The sequence below is a fragment of the Echinops telfairi genome, unplaced genomic scaffold (genome assembly GCF_000313985.2).
Source record: "Echinops telfairi isolate 266 unplaced genomic scaffold, ASM31398v2 ScPeMD7_7412;HRSCAF=8450, whole genome shotgun sequence".
Lineage (NCBI taxonomy): Eukaryota > Metazoa > Chordata > Mammalia > Afrosoricida > Tenrecidae > Echinops > Echinops telfairi.
This window is the reverse complement of record NW_022111312.1, coordinates 7,114,672-7,128,743: the sequence shown is the minus strand read 5'-3', so window position 1 is coordinate 7,128,743 and position 14,072 is coordinate 7,114,672. Positions and strand designations below refer to the sequence as shown.

At 53.5% G+C, this 14,072-nt stretch overlaps 2 protein-coding genes across 3 annotated transcripts in view; both read left to right on the top strand.

Moving 5' to 3' along the window:
• Positions 1 to 5,738, top strand: part of FBXO21 (F-box protein 21) — a 26,771-nt gene extending 21,033 nt beyond the window's left edge. Inside the window, exon 12 of the mRNA XM_030887426.2 lies at positions 3,825 to 5,738. Within this exon, the coding sequence (XP_030743286.2) occupies positions 3,825 to 4,012 (188 nt within the window). The 3' untranslated portion in view covers positions 4,013 to 5,738. The remainder of the gene's footprint in view (positions 1 to 3,824) is intronic.
• Positions 5,739 to 7,887: 2,149 nt separating this feature from the next.
• The window catches only part of TESC (tescalcin), a 70,318-nt gene continuing 64,133 nt past the window's right edge, over positions 7,888 to 14,072 (top strand). For both annotated transcript variants that reach the window (XM_045296764.1, XM_045296763.1), the window contains exon 1: positions 7,888 to 7,909. In XM_045296764.1, the coding sequence (XP_045152699.1) occupies positions 7,903 to 7,909 (7 nt within the window). In that variant the 5' untranslated portion in view covers positions 7,888 to 7,902. The remainder of the gene's footprint in view (positions 7,910 to 14,072) is intronic.

The window sequence follows — 14,072 nt, the reverse complement described above, 5'->3', positions numbered from 1 at the left end:
TGACTTGCATTGGGTTTTGTTCAGGTTAAACTTACTTGTATATCCAAGGTTGTAATCTCTGGCTCAGTGACGTGTTCCTAATGCTTAGCTTTTCAGACAGCCTTTGCCTTTCAGTTAAGAGAACCCCACCCCGCTCAAATTCCCTGCCATTGAGTCGCTTCTCACCCAGAGACCCACCCTGTGGGCACAGTAGAATTCCCCTGTGGGTTTCTGAGGCTGCAAATAGAGAGTCAAGTGTGTCCCACAGAGCAGGTGGTGGTTTGAACTGATGACCTTTCTGTAGTAGCCCAGTGCGTAGCCACTAAGCCACCATGGCTCCCTATCTGCCCCCACCCTGGGCCCCCAGTATGTTCAACTGGGGAGACCCAGCATCTGGCTGTACTCTCTGTGCCCACTAGGGGGGGTGCTGCAATAGTCCCATGGCAGCTGGCCCAGGGAGCAGTTTCTCCTGTCCAGACCACCCGCTCTTTGGTACAGACTTTTTAGAGACCGTGGGAAATGAGTGTTTGAGATACTGTCTGTAGTGGAGGATTGGGGCTTCACCTCCGTTGTGAATTTCCAGTGTAGTGTTTATTGTGTGTGAGCACGTTACAGTGTCTAGTACATGACGTCGCTTCCCAAAACTTCAGTTCGTCTTCACGACATTTGTCTTCAACTTGTAAACTAAACCTCTCACTCAGACACTTGGCCTGCATCAGGTGCATTTGCCCACCCTTGGGTGGGGGACGACACGTGGCAAGCTTCGTGGGACCCATACATGGGGCTAGTGTAATTTATCATGTGCTGTCCTGCGAAGGCCTCCAGCCAGATGGTCTGTGAGTCTTACTGCCCCTGGGATCCCGGCAGAGCAGTTGACCTTCATAAGGAATTGCCCGCAAGTTCTGGGACAGGCAGAAGAGAAGGCCAGGCTGCCATCAATAAAATAGTTTCTCCTCTACCACTAAAAGTAAATACGCACACACGAGAGAGAATTGTCTGCAAGTGTCCTTGGGCGTCTTTAGTTACAGACACATCCTTTCATGAAGGATTAGGAGGATCCTTGGCTGGGCGGTGAGGAGCAGGGCGGGGATGGGGGAATTAGACTGATGGAGGATTTTGTGGTGAAGAAGTATTTACTTTACAGGAAGTGTAAGGACACACATGCTCAGGGAATCAAGGAGGGCTTCCCGGTGTTTTCCAGACTCCAACTTCACTGCTGGGCAGTTGTGCTCAGTTTGATGGTCCTTACAGTTCCTGGCCCTCCGGCCGTACATCACTGGAAAGTCGTGTTGAGTATTTTCCCAGTGTAACACACGTTGCCAACTTCATCATCTTGTTTTCCTTCCTGTTTGTGTGTGATGGTTTTTTTCACCCTCTTCCTGGTGGCCTCCTTGGCAGGCTCTTGGCCCAGGCAACACTAAGCCGAGACGGTCTCGCTGGTCTTGGACAATCAGAAGTGGGATACCCCCGGCGGATGCGCCCAGTGTTCCTGCCTTTTCTTGTCATGCCCCTTTCTTGGTGCACACTCTCGGGTTCTGTGCCACCTGCTGCCCAGCCACATCGCCCTTTGAGATCCGTGGACGATAAATCGGGTCTGACCTGCCATCCTCTCCCAGCACTCAGACACTCCGGAGCTAAGTGTTCAAAGTTAGAGTATTCATTGAGCTCACTGCCATCCATTCAACTCCTCCAGGAGCCCTGTCAGGTAGGGTGGACCTTGCCCTTTGGGATTCTGAGACTTTAGGTCTTTGCGGCAGTGGACAGTCTTCCCCGCCCCCCTTGGAGCAGCCGGTGGGGTCACACTGCTGGCCGCCCTGCGTTCCAGCTCAGTGTGGAGCCAGTGACATCTTTCTCCAGAGACGGGTTGCTCAGCCTCGGCCCTGTTGGCATTTAGGGCCCATCCTTCGTCATAGATGCTGCCCTCTGTGTGGTAGGATGTTCCACAGCACTGCCACTCTGGATGTCACTAGTGCCCCTGCTCCAGTTCCGACAACCAGACATGTTAGCCGCCATCACCTGATGTGCCCTGGAGTTGGGCAGAGTTGCCCTGGTTGAGATCCTCTGCTCTGTGCTGCTCTCGATGGTCTCAGGACCACCCAACTTCTGTCCCTATAAGCCTCTGCCGGGCACAGTGCCTGGCACAGTGCCTGGTACACTATAGGTGTTCCATGGGCAGCCCCAGCCCCTGGTCCACCGCCCTCCAGGCGCCTGTGTGGTACTCCAAGCGCCCTGCGAATGGCCTCCTCGTTCTCATAGCCTCCCGTGTTTTGCTGGACTGACGGCCTGGTTGGTTTCAGACTTTAGACCGTTCTTGCTTCGCTGTCACAGGCCGTTGCCCACAGTCCATACGGGATAGTGTTGGTCGGCTTGCTTCTCAAACGTTAACGCCAAGATACCTACCCCTACTCGCAGTGTGAAGGAATGTTCTGAACCAACTTGTCGGCACAAAGCTCATATAAACACTCCTGCCTTTTCACTTCGAGAAACCAGATTGGTTGACTTGTCTAGCTCTTGCCTCACATGGCTGTTGAAGTGGATGCTTCAGAAGGGGGTGTGTGTACCTGGGGTCCTGGGCCTTGGGCGGGAGCAGTCCTGCCTTTAAAACACACTCCGAAAAGTAGATTTTTTGGCAGAGAGGATGTGCTTATTTTGAGGCTGTGGGTAGGCTGTGTGGCTTCTGAAAGCTGTGGTTCTGTGGTTCCTGGTTTTCTCCAGAAAAGGTAGCCTTTTGCTTTGCCGTCTGGAATTCATGTTCAAGGTGAGCGAGGAAGAATGTGCTGGAAGATAAGCCGACAGCAGCAATAGGGGTGCCGGCTTCCCCAGAGAGCCCCCACAGACTGGCACCCCCTGGCTTCGGTGCCTGGGGAGGAGGACCCGTCAGACCCCACCCTGCCGTTGGACCCACATGGGGCGCCTTCACCTGCACGTCGTTCTCGTGTGAGGGAGTCACCGGGACGGTGTCTGCCTTTTCAGCCCCTCAGATTTTGTCTGTTGCCCTTCCGTTTTAAAGAGTCTTACTTCCTACAGAAAACTAAAACCTGCCCTGTTGCTGCCGGGCTGATTCCGAGTCATAGCGCCCTGATGGAGCTTCCCAGGCTGTGCTCCCTGTGGAAGCAGGCAGCCCCATCTGTCTCCCACTGTGTTAGGCTGGGTACTTAGAGAAACAAATCCACAGAAACTCATGTCTAAGAGAGAATTTTATATAAAGGCTACGTGTGCATCAAGAAAACATCCCAACCCAGTGCTGCCCAAGCCCACAAGTCCAACATTAACCCATATGTCCAACACCAGTTCACAAAGTCCTCCTCCATCTCACAAAACACACGCAATGACGCCGACTGCAGGAGGAAAGCCAAGTCAGTGAATGTGTCAGTATCTCAGGGCTACATCAGGGTCGGTCCATGTGGCTTCTCTTTGGGGGTGTCTTGCTGGAAGTCAGCCTTGCAAGCTGAAGCAGGGAACTGCTAAGGCAGCTGCACCCTAGTGTGACCATCACAAAGCAAGAGACCCGAGAACTAGAAAGGTGAGGCTCATGGACCCATTCATCGCTCTGCCCTTCAATTAATCCCAGATGTGTTGATCGGCCAGGTTGGCACAATAACTAACTCACCCACCAAGTGACTTGTGGATTCGAACCGCTGACACTTGACTTCGGAACAGCATTGAGCCCTGTGCTTCCAGGACTCCCTTTTCCTTGTCACCTCCCCCCAGTCCCATCTCTGCCTTTCCTGTTCATGTTTCCTGTCCCATAAGCCCCGGAAATGCTGCCCGAATGGGGCACAGCACAGTTCTCTGGCTGCTGCCGAAATCACCAAGTGTGTCCCTGTGCTCTTCTGTCCCAACAGAGAACTTGGAATATAACTTGGAGCCTCAAGAAATCTCACACCCGGACGTCGGACGCTACTTCTCAGAGTTCACTGGTACCCACTACATCCCCAACGCTGAGCTCGAGATCCGGTACCCCGAGGACCTGGAGTTTGTCTACGAAACGGTGCCGAATATTTACAACACGAAGAAGGAGAGCGCCGAGTAAGGTCACGCAGAGGGCGCCGTGCCCCTGCCATCTTCTGCGAGGACCAGATGCCGGGAGAAACCCGCGCCTCCGACGCGTCCACCACCCACGCTGCTCGCTGCCCCCGCTCTGCCGCTAAGACACTGCTGCTCTCCGCCCACACTAGTGAATCAGCTCGAAGGGCAGGCCCGGCGTTCAGCGGCATGGCTTGAATGCTCGGCCTGTGGTGACAGCACATGGCATCTGTCCTCGTGAGGTCCCATGACAGACACCCTCCCGTCTGCATCGTCACCCCTCGTGTCTGTCTACATGTGTCCTCGGACACCTCATTCGGTGGGCAGGTGGCTGCACGCTTCTCCACGGGCGGGGCTTGCGCAGTCCCGAGTCGGGGCAGCACCTGCATTTTAGTTGCATGTTCAGAAGGAAAGCCGCCTGCCACCATCTTGCCAGCACCTGGGAGACGGGGCGGGGGGCATTAGCAAACGCCACAGAGTTCAAATCCTCGGAGTCCGTTCTGTCTCCGTTTGAAGCGCCGCGTTTCGGTGTTTATCTTCTGTATTTGAATTGAGAGTTTCCCTTCCCTGTCCCTTTCTTGGATCTACACCTATGTCTCTACCGATTTATGATGTGTCGTTCTTTGAGAAAACACAGTGATGGCCCTTGTCAATGGAGTTGAACCACCTTTACGCAGTATTCTTCTCTTTAAAATGACTTCTTCCTTCCTGACTTCCTTTCGGTTGGGAAAATCTATATCCCAGGTAGGTCTGAAATCAGCACTTGGCTCTGTCAGTAGTCGTTGAAAAGCTTAGACAACATGCTGCTTGGTTTCTCAAGGCCTAAGATTGAGGGTTCACGTTTGTAATCAGAGGAAATATTGAACCTTAAACATTAAAGAAAAGGTAGGGGTCAGGGCACCCCTCGTCACTCCTGAACCAGGGTCACCCTTCAAGACCCTCTTTAAAAGGTGACAGGGTGGCACCCCTGGAAAGTGTGTCTTAGCGTTGGACCGGCGGGAAAGGACTTGGGCACCATCTGTCCGCATGAGGTCTCACAGGCAGACTAGCCCCGTGTGAGGTGTGGGGCCACCGAGTCTTTACGCAGCTCGGCCCCGAGGCCCACCGTGCTCCAGCGAGCCTCTGTCGTCGTGAACCCAGCTCCTGCCTGCCTGTCAGTGTGCGTGCAGTCTTCTCCCGACGTGCTCTTGGTTCACACCTGGGAAATCCTGGGGTGACCGAGGCTGAGCAAGCCTCCAGAGACCACTGACTGGCGAGGGAAGGCCACAGCCGTTTTGTTAGAAAGAGCTGGAGATCCTGGCCGGCCACGCGTACGCCACTCCCCGGTCAAATCCCAAGTCCAGTTCACTCTTGAATGCGTGACTGACCACTCACCACCCCGGGCCCACCTGCAGTTGTGGGGGAATCTTAACACTACCTTCATGTCCTGGGGGCAGGTAGCATGGCTGACCCAGGGCTGAGGAATACAAGCGAGAGTTGAAGAGCGTGGGTTTTCTGGCTCCATTTCCTTTCTGTCTGTAGAGATGTCACATCCAAGAAAACTGCTTTCACTTGTCCTCACTTCCACTGTAAATATGTACCTAGAGTATTTTTTAATGTGTTTCTTCATGAATGCTTCATCTGGTTTTCGGAAGCCTGTATTACTTGTGTAAGTTGGTATTTGGGCACTTTATATTTTTCTAAAAACGTGTTTTTGGATCCTGTACACTAATAAATCATAAGTTTCTTTTAAACTTTTTTTTTCCAAAAGTTTTCTCCACCTAAACACTCCTCCCACTCCCCCAAAAAAATCCTGTTGTAAAAGTAGAGCTTCACAATGTTAAGATACATAATATTTGGATATATTAGCTTCTTTTCAGATGAATGCCAGGATTTTTTTTTTTTTTTTTGTACAATGATTAATAAACGGAACTTACCCAGAGAAACCACCCAAACGGCTGCCACGTCTCGTTTCGGAACCCAGCCCAGCCTGACCTGGCGAGGGAGAGGTCTCTGGCCCGTTTTCTGACGTCAGCGTGCCAGCGCTCCCCAGTCTGGCTCTCCCGGCCCCAAGTAGTACTCGGAGTACCTCTCTACTGTGAGTTCCCTGCCAGTCTGGGAGGACTGGACTGTACACCTGTGCTGCCACCAAGCCCATTCTGATGCAGCGTGACCCTATAGAACTCGGTCGAGCTGCCCCTGTGGGTGTCCGAGACTGTCACTTTGTGGGAGTGGGAGCCGCCTTTCTCCCTTGTTTGTGAGAACAGTACTGCAGAGATTGCAGGGGTGGGGTGGGGGGAGTGATGTGTGTGTGTATATATATATTTGAGAGCACTCTGGCTGCTTTGAGAGAAGACAGCTTGGATGGGTTTCAATGCCCATGTCACACCATCAGGTCCCACAAGGGGAGCGTGCAGGTGGTAGCCCAGCGTGTATACCTGGGGGATGCGGGGGTGCACTGTTCCTCAGAACCTTCCAGAAGTGGGGGGTGCACTGTCGCGTGCCTTGTTTTCCTGACTAACTTTCTAGCCCCTAGAATTCTTGACAGCACTGTTGATGGATGAGAAATGAGGGTTTTCCACCCAGGCAGTCTGTCCACCGAGCCCCCATCCCCTCGCAAGGGCGTCACCGCCAATTTAGGCCTCCGGGCGGTCTTTCTCTCTAATCTCTGGGCCAACTTGAGAGCGGGGGTCTTGAGGATTGGAGGGCGCCCCTGTAAAGAATCAATGGCGTGCAGTTACAGGGTAAAGGCATTTTATATTCTGGTCATACGTGGGCACAAAGCTGTTTGACAGCTCTGCCACCACAGAGCTTTCTCCATGCGGGCGGGCGGGGCGACCCTCCTCCGCAGTCTGGGGGCTCCCGGGGCGCCCCGCTTCCCTGCCCCGACTCAGAGGAGACCCTGACGTCCAGCTCCGCGCCTGCGCACTAGGGCGGCCGGCTCCGCACTCGGCGGGGATTCCAGCCTTCGCTCACCGCATGGCTGCTCCGGATGCAGGATCAGCCCAGCCTGGTCCCCCGCTGTGTCCCTTCAGTGCTGGGCAGACAGGCTCGCCGTCTGCGTGTTCCACGTCGATTTCAGTGGAGGTCCCCGAAGCCAGCGCTCACCCCTCAGCCCCGCCTGTGCTCACCAAGGGCCGTGGAGCTCGGAGAGGGCCCGCGCTGGAGTGTTCTAGAACATCAGGTGCAATCGCTACACCTCCCTGGAAGAGAGAGGACATGTTTGCCAAGGAGCATAAGCTTCCCTCCTGCTCCAGCCCTAAGCCTGTGCCAGCTGGGAGGGTCCAACGTGTCCCCAACTACCTCGGGATTCTGTGCTGACGGATCTGTGGATAGTTGGTTCTGGCATACGTTGAACACCCTTTTTGTCCTTCTTCCCCCAAGCAGGACTTGGACCCAGTCGGTTCTATAGCAACCCTTTGCTGAGAATTTGCCTTGCTGCCCAGGTGTACTGAATTTGAGTCATTTTAGCAAGCTCCTCGGTATGCATAAGAATCACCTGGGGCTCTTGTTGAAGTTTTTTTGAAAAACAAACTCGCTGCCTCTGAGTCGACTCCCAACTCATAGCAACTATAGAGGACAGGGTAGAAACTCGTAAGTTTCTGAGACTAACTGCCTTTGTTCCAGAGAGCAGCTGGTGGTTTTGAACTGCTGACCTTGCGGTTAGCAGCCGGACATGTAGCCCTCTAGACCAGCGGGACTCCACTAAAAGACGGGAAGTCTGTCGGAGGTCAGACTGGAAGGAACCAGCTGGAAGCCTGGTGTCTTTTCTTTCATTTCTATTTTGATTCCCTTTTAGTTACCATGATCTCTATAAATCCCATCTTACTTTGTCTTTGGGACTTGGGAACGGGACGTGTAAATCTGCAGGTGTGACGACATCAGCTGAGCTTGTGGTCGGTCGGCAGAGTGCCCACTATGCGAGGTAAGCATGGCTTCGGGTTTGTTTATTGATGCGTGACAGACATTTTCACGTGGGTTTGGGTCTGTTTTCTGATGCTCGGCAAACATGTTCACGTGGTTTTAAAACGCATGCACTGCAGATTAATAAGGAAGCACGCGCAAGCCCGTGCTTACCTCGCACACCGGACACTCCAGTCCCTGCCGGGGGTTGTGAATTTCAAGAGGCTTTGATTCTGTAGGAGGGAGCTCTGGGGTTTGGGAAGAGACAGATGCCAGGGAACCACCTCTTGGATGTTGTGAAAAATGTGAGTTGTTCACCACAGATTGGTCAGAAAGCCAAGTCAGTCGGTGCTCATTTTGCTTATTGAGTCTTGACAGCATCCCAAACCCACCGCCATCCAGTCTCTTTGAACTCATGGTGATCTTATACAGGGTTTCCAAGGTTGTAAATCTATCTATACAGGGGCAAATAACCTCATGGGGGGAGGTTTGGGGGTGGCTTGTGGGTTTGAACCAACAACTTTGAGGTTAACAGTCTTAATGCTTGCCCTGCATGGCCATTGGGTACCTTTACCCTATACTGTATGTTGTACATAGCATTCATGCTAAGATAGTAATATTCAAAAGTCTAGTTTATCATACCTTGAATACACCCTAAGTTGGGAACTGTGTGTACTTAGTCTGAATCGCCGTTTAACATACGAAGCAGCAGCCTCAGGAAAGGGGAGTAACTTGCCCAAGACGACGCAGCCATTGGATCACAGGAGGATGGGGGGCCCCACTTTGCGGCCCAACATCCCGTTACCAGGCGCTGCTCGCAGTTCTCTGGGTGTAGTTTCTCTCCTGTTACTGCCTGGCTCTGGCCCTCCCTCTTCTCGCTTGCCTTCACTGCCGCGGCCGCAGTGTGCATTCCTAGTGCCTTCCAGCCTAGAGGGCTCCTCCCCCAGTACGTTAGAGGGGCAATGTTGTGTTGTGACCCACAGGGTCTTTGGTGCCAGCCTTTCTTCCAGTCTAAGCCTGGATGCTCTGCTGAGACATGCACACCAAGGGGTGACCCTGCTGGTGTCCCAGATCCCGGTGGCATCGCTTCCAGCATCACAGCAACATGCTACCCCCACCCACCCAGGATGACAGACTGGTGGCCAGGGGCGTGACTTAACTCCTTACCCACTCATAAGACTGTTGCTCTTTTTCGGTGATCTTGGGTGAGTGAGAAGCTCGGAAGGATGCACCCGGACCCTGTGGCATGGTGTTGGAGTGAAGTCGGCCTGCACCTTGCTCTTGGCCTTTCCAGGAATTAGGCACTGCCACCAAAATTGTCCCCAGGACCACCTGTGGATGCCATGATTTCGCAAGGCAGGGATTCAGTTGCTTGTCTTTCTTCAGCAGCTCAAAGCCCCCCTTCCGGTGGAGGGACTTGGCTCTCTCCCCCTCCTCCTCCACGTCTTCACTGAGATAACTACACACTAGTCCCTTTAGCTCAGTTACGGGGAGCCGTTCAAACCTGTCGCTGCATGAAAGACAGGCTGTCAGCTCCCCTAGAGATTCGCAATCTCAGACCGTTCTCTGCACGTCGGGTCGCTGAGAGTGGGGGCCACGTCCACAGAGGTGGCTGAGTGGCTACGGTTTCGCTGGCCACTGGGGGAGGACACGGTGGTGCTAGCAGAAGGCCAGGTTCCTGGTCTGAGGTGTGGGGTTTTTTTTAAGTGCCCTGCGCTGTTCCCCCAAATGAGCGCCACGCGGGAGGGCAGGAGACACACAGATGGCTCTGCGGGGAGGGGACGAATGTTTCGTCCTTCCCATCATCTGGCCTGCACGGTCTTGGTCCGTACAGTAGGCAGGGGTCGCTCTTGGGGCTGCAGCATCCGGCAGCCTGAAGTCTCACTCGGCACCGCTCCCCGCTGCCTGCCCAGCGAGGCCGCCACGCACGGGACCAGGAGCACCCAGTGAGGAGCGTGGAGCCAGGAATGGGGGAGGGGGAGGGGGCGGGCTCAGCTTGGAGGTGAGAAGTGGGAGGGGCTGGGACCGTGGAGTGGAGAGGTGGGAGGGGCCAGGAGCGGGGAAAGGAAGGTGGGAGGGGCTGGGACCTTGGAGAAGAGAGGTGGGAGGGGCTGGGACCTTGGAGAGGAGAGGTGGGAGGGGTTGGGAGCTTACCACAGGCAGGAGCCCCTGGGATCTTGCCAGTTTATAGCACCGTCCCCTCTCCCTCATTTCCCCCCTCCCACCCACCCAGGCAATGAGCTTCCTCCAAGAACCAGTGTTCCCTCTTGGGAAGGAGAGCGCGGGAGAGTGGTAATTTTCCACTGCTTTCCCCGGTGAGTCAGAAATAAGCAAACCATGTTCCCAGCTTGTGTGAGTTCTCCGTCTGTCTCTTGCTGAGTGGCACGGGGAGGCTTGGAGAGCCTTACGCTCCCACCCACCCCACCCCACCCCCTCTCCTCTTCTTTCCCTGAGCTATTTCCATCTGCATTCCGGAGAGTCCTACCCCGCCAGGAGCCAGCCACATGCCTCGAAGTGCCACCTATTGGCATGCCTCCTGGAGGCTCCACGAGAGTCCTGGAGGCTCACGGGTGGGTGTTGAGCCACGTGTTGCCGCTTCTGTGGATCAAACCACAACTCCACAGGAGCACAGCAAACCCCAAAACAAACTTAAAATGCCTCCATGCTGACTCACAAGGACCCTACAGGACAAGGCGGAACTGCCCACTGAGTTTCCAAGACAATCCTTACAGGAGGCACTAGCCTCATCTTTCTCCCATCTAATGATTGGTGGTCTCAAACAGCTGACCTTGTGGTTAGCAGGCCCACCTGTAACCCACCGGGTTACCATGCACACAGGGGAAAGAGGGCTGTTGGGTCTCCACCCTAGAGTTCTTTTGGCTTCCCTAGGTGACTCGGAAAAATGGAATCATATTACTCTCCTGCATCTCACCGGGGCCTAGAACGGTCCCAGACCCACATGGGGACCAGAGGCGTCTCAGGCGGAAATGAGGGAGGGGGGGCCTGTGGACTCACCCTGTGGTTGGGATCTTCCTGCTCAGGAGAGATGGGCTGGGTCCCTGGTCACAGAACTCCTTGTTCCCTTGGCATGAAAAGAGGGTGTCCAAGCCCAGGTACCAGTATTTGAACACACACACACACACACACACATTGTTCATCTTGTCCATCGAGAGGCCCTGTGACCTCCTTGAGCCCACCCCCATCACCCTGGTCCAGGCCACCGTTGCTTTTTGCCTCAAAAGGTTCAACCACCTGTAACTCTTCTTTCGAAAAAGTAGACATCTCCTTAGGCGACTCCCTTACTTGCTAGCCTCCCACTGCCCTCAGGGCTACATCCAAACTCCCATCCCCAGCTCAGCACCCTCCCACCTAGAGATGCAGCCTGGAACTGTGGGGCCCCCATGATCACCTACCTGCATGGGCCTCCCTCCACACCATGGCCTGCCTAGGCTGTCCCCTGGATGGGACACCCTGACTGCACCATCTGACACCGCCCCCCTCACTGGACCTAGCTTGTACCTCACTTCCTGCTGGAAGCTTCCAGAGCCCTCATGGCCTCCCCTGCCCCTCCGCCTGCACTGGGCTAGGAGCTCTTATCCTCTCATGGAATCTGTATTGGAGCACTTGCCTGTGGGGTTTTCATCGGCTACACTGAAGTTTTCTTTCCAGCCTGTGTACCCCAAGTGCCTTGAGCTCCTTAAAAGGCCTGGGGGGGGCAGGAGGTTGGACCACCGTGACATTTATACAAAAGAGCTTCCAAAAGTTTCAGGGGGGAATAATTTCCTTTATTTCATTTTTCCATAAACTTTTTAAAGTCCCCGCACATATCCTGAAATCTATGAGAGCCAGAACTGGACGGGCAGGCCTTGTCTTTCTGGGTGCCATTTTCCGGGTCAGTTTTTTCGTTTTAAAAGAGTTTTCTTGGCATATATTTCAGATATCATACAATTTCATCGTTAGTCATATTCAGAAGAGTCACACAGTCATCCCCACAATCAATTTCAGCACATTTACCTTCCGTGCTCGTTGTTAGCTCCCCCACCGCCCCCACTTCCCCTGCCATGCCCCTAGGTAATCATCAATCCAGTTACTCTCTCTATAGATCTACCTAACCTGGATTTAATATACAGAAAATCACACAGAATACAACACACACACACACACACTGACTAAACAACACAGAAAAACCTCAATCAGAAAGCGGGGAAAAAATAAAAACAAACAACTTTAGAATGGGTCAAAGGGGAAATCAAATGATCAGGTGTGACATTTTAATCTAACGATATCTCCCCTGATGGACTTTACAAGGCTCTGTCTGATAGCCAGTTTATCCATATCCCTCGGCTGTGTTCACAGGGAATTCACCCGAGGCTTAATCCATGCAGGGCTCTGCAAACGATTTGGGGCTTCCACTGTCATCCATACCTTTCTGCAAACCAGGTGTTCATGATTTAAGCTCTGATACCATTCCCTCCTTTGAATGTGGATTTTATTATTCACAATCCTGGGATCGCACAGACCAATGTGCTTCTTCCGTGTGGACTTAGTCGATGCTCCACATAGATGGATGCTTGTTCCAAGACAGGCGGAGTGCTTCTTCCCTCTTTGCTGTCGGGTTCCCACCTCACGCCGTTTCTGGCTTTCACAGGTTGTATGGTGCATACATGCGTCACCACCGACTCCATGGCAACTGGTTTTGCTGAGCTGAATTCCAGAGATCTTAATTGTGTTTTGAAGGACGTGGACATAGGGTAAGAGAAATCATCTTAAAGAAAAGAGGAAATAGCCGTTTCAAGAGGTGCCCAGACCTGTTCCAGACACAGTCCCGCTGTGTCTGTTGTGCGCTTTATGTGTGTGTCACCTCCCCAGCCAACGTATTGTCAGCTTAAGGACGGGCTCTGTGCTTCCTGCCTTTTAAACAATGTGGCTTCTCAGAATCATGCAAGATGCTGGCAAGGGTCTCCTTTAAAGGGCCAGGCAGTAAATAGCCTCAGCTTTGTTGGCCAGATGGTCTCCATAGCAATGCTCAAGTGCTGGGGGGGGGCGTTGAGGGGCTGGGGAGACACCAATCCTATCGAGTCTGTTCCCACTCCTAGTGACCCCATAGCACGTACTGTCATCTTTACCTTTAGTCCCTGCTGTTGTCACACGGAGGGTTGGGGCTGAAAGCGGAGAATACGTCATACCTCACCGTGCAAAGGATAGCATTGTGAGGAACGGACAATTCTAGAACACCCAGTTATGCTCCTGGAGAACCTCAACAGAGAGCAGGAGGCAGTTGTTCAAGGGACTCGTGTTTGGAAAAGTGAGTCTCGGGGCTGCACCCTTTCCCCCTAGGCATTCAATGTGTCTGCTGCGCTGGTCTGCGAGACTGGGTTGTGTGAGGAAGAACACAGCGTCGGGATGGCAAGAAGCCTTCTTCACAACCTGCCGTTTGCAGGTGACACAGCCTTGCTGCTGAAAGCGAAGAGGACCCGAAGCACTGCCTGGTGATGACACTCAACCGTGTGTGTCTTGAATATGGATTGCACATCAACGTAACACAAAAATCCTCCCAACTGGACCAGTCCGCAACAGCTCGATAGAAAGAAAATAATAATAATGTCTTCCGTTGTCAAGGATTTTTGTCTCACACTCGGATCCCCCATCAACACCCATGGGAGCAGGCAAAAAATCAAATGACACAGCACTGGGCCCCAGTCCACAGAGCTGCTTCCAAGTGAGGCTGGCGAGACTTCATCCCACATGCTTTGGACATGATGTATCCGAGGAGACGGACCTGTCCTGTAGAAAGATATCACGTATGGTCAAGTAGAGGGTCAGCATAGATGGATTGACACCGTGGCTGCACCAGGGGGCACTCAGCACCTGTGGCAAGGGACGCTGCACGGCTGGGTAGTAGTGTTCTGTTCCGTTGCACACAGGGTCTCCGTGAATCAGACATGCAGCATGTCTGCAGAAGGGATTTAGGAAGCCTTTACTTAGTCCCTGATGAAAGGAGAGAAGCTTCCTTTCTGCGTCCTTGCTTCCTGATTTGAATGGCATAGGTGAGGCTGTGATGGCTGGCACTGCTGCAGCCCCATTGCAGCCATGAAGGGCAGTCCCCCGCGCCAAGGTCAAACTCCCTGCCATCTAGTCAGTTCTGACCCACAGCAACTGCAATAGTCTGGGTTGACTAGAGAAAC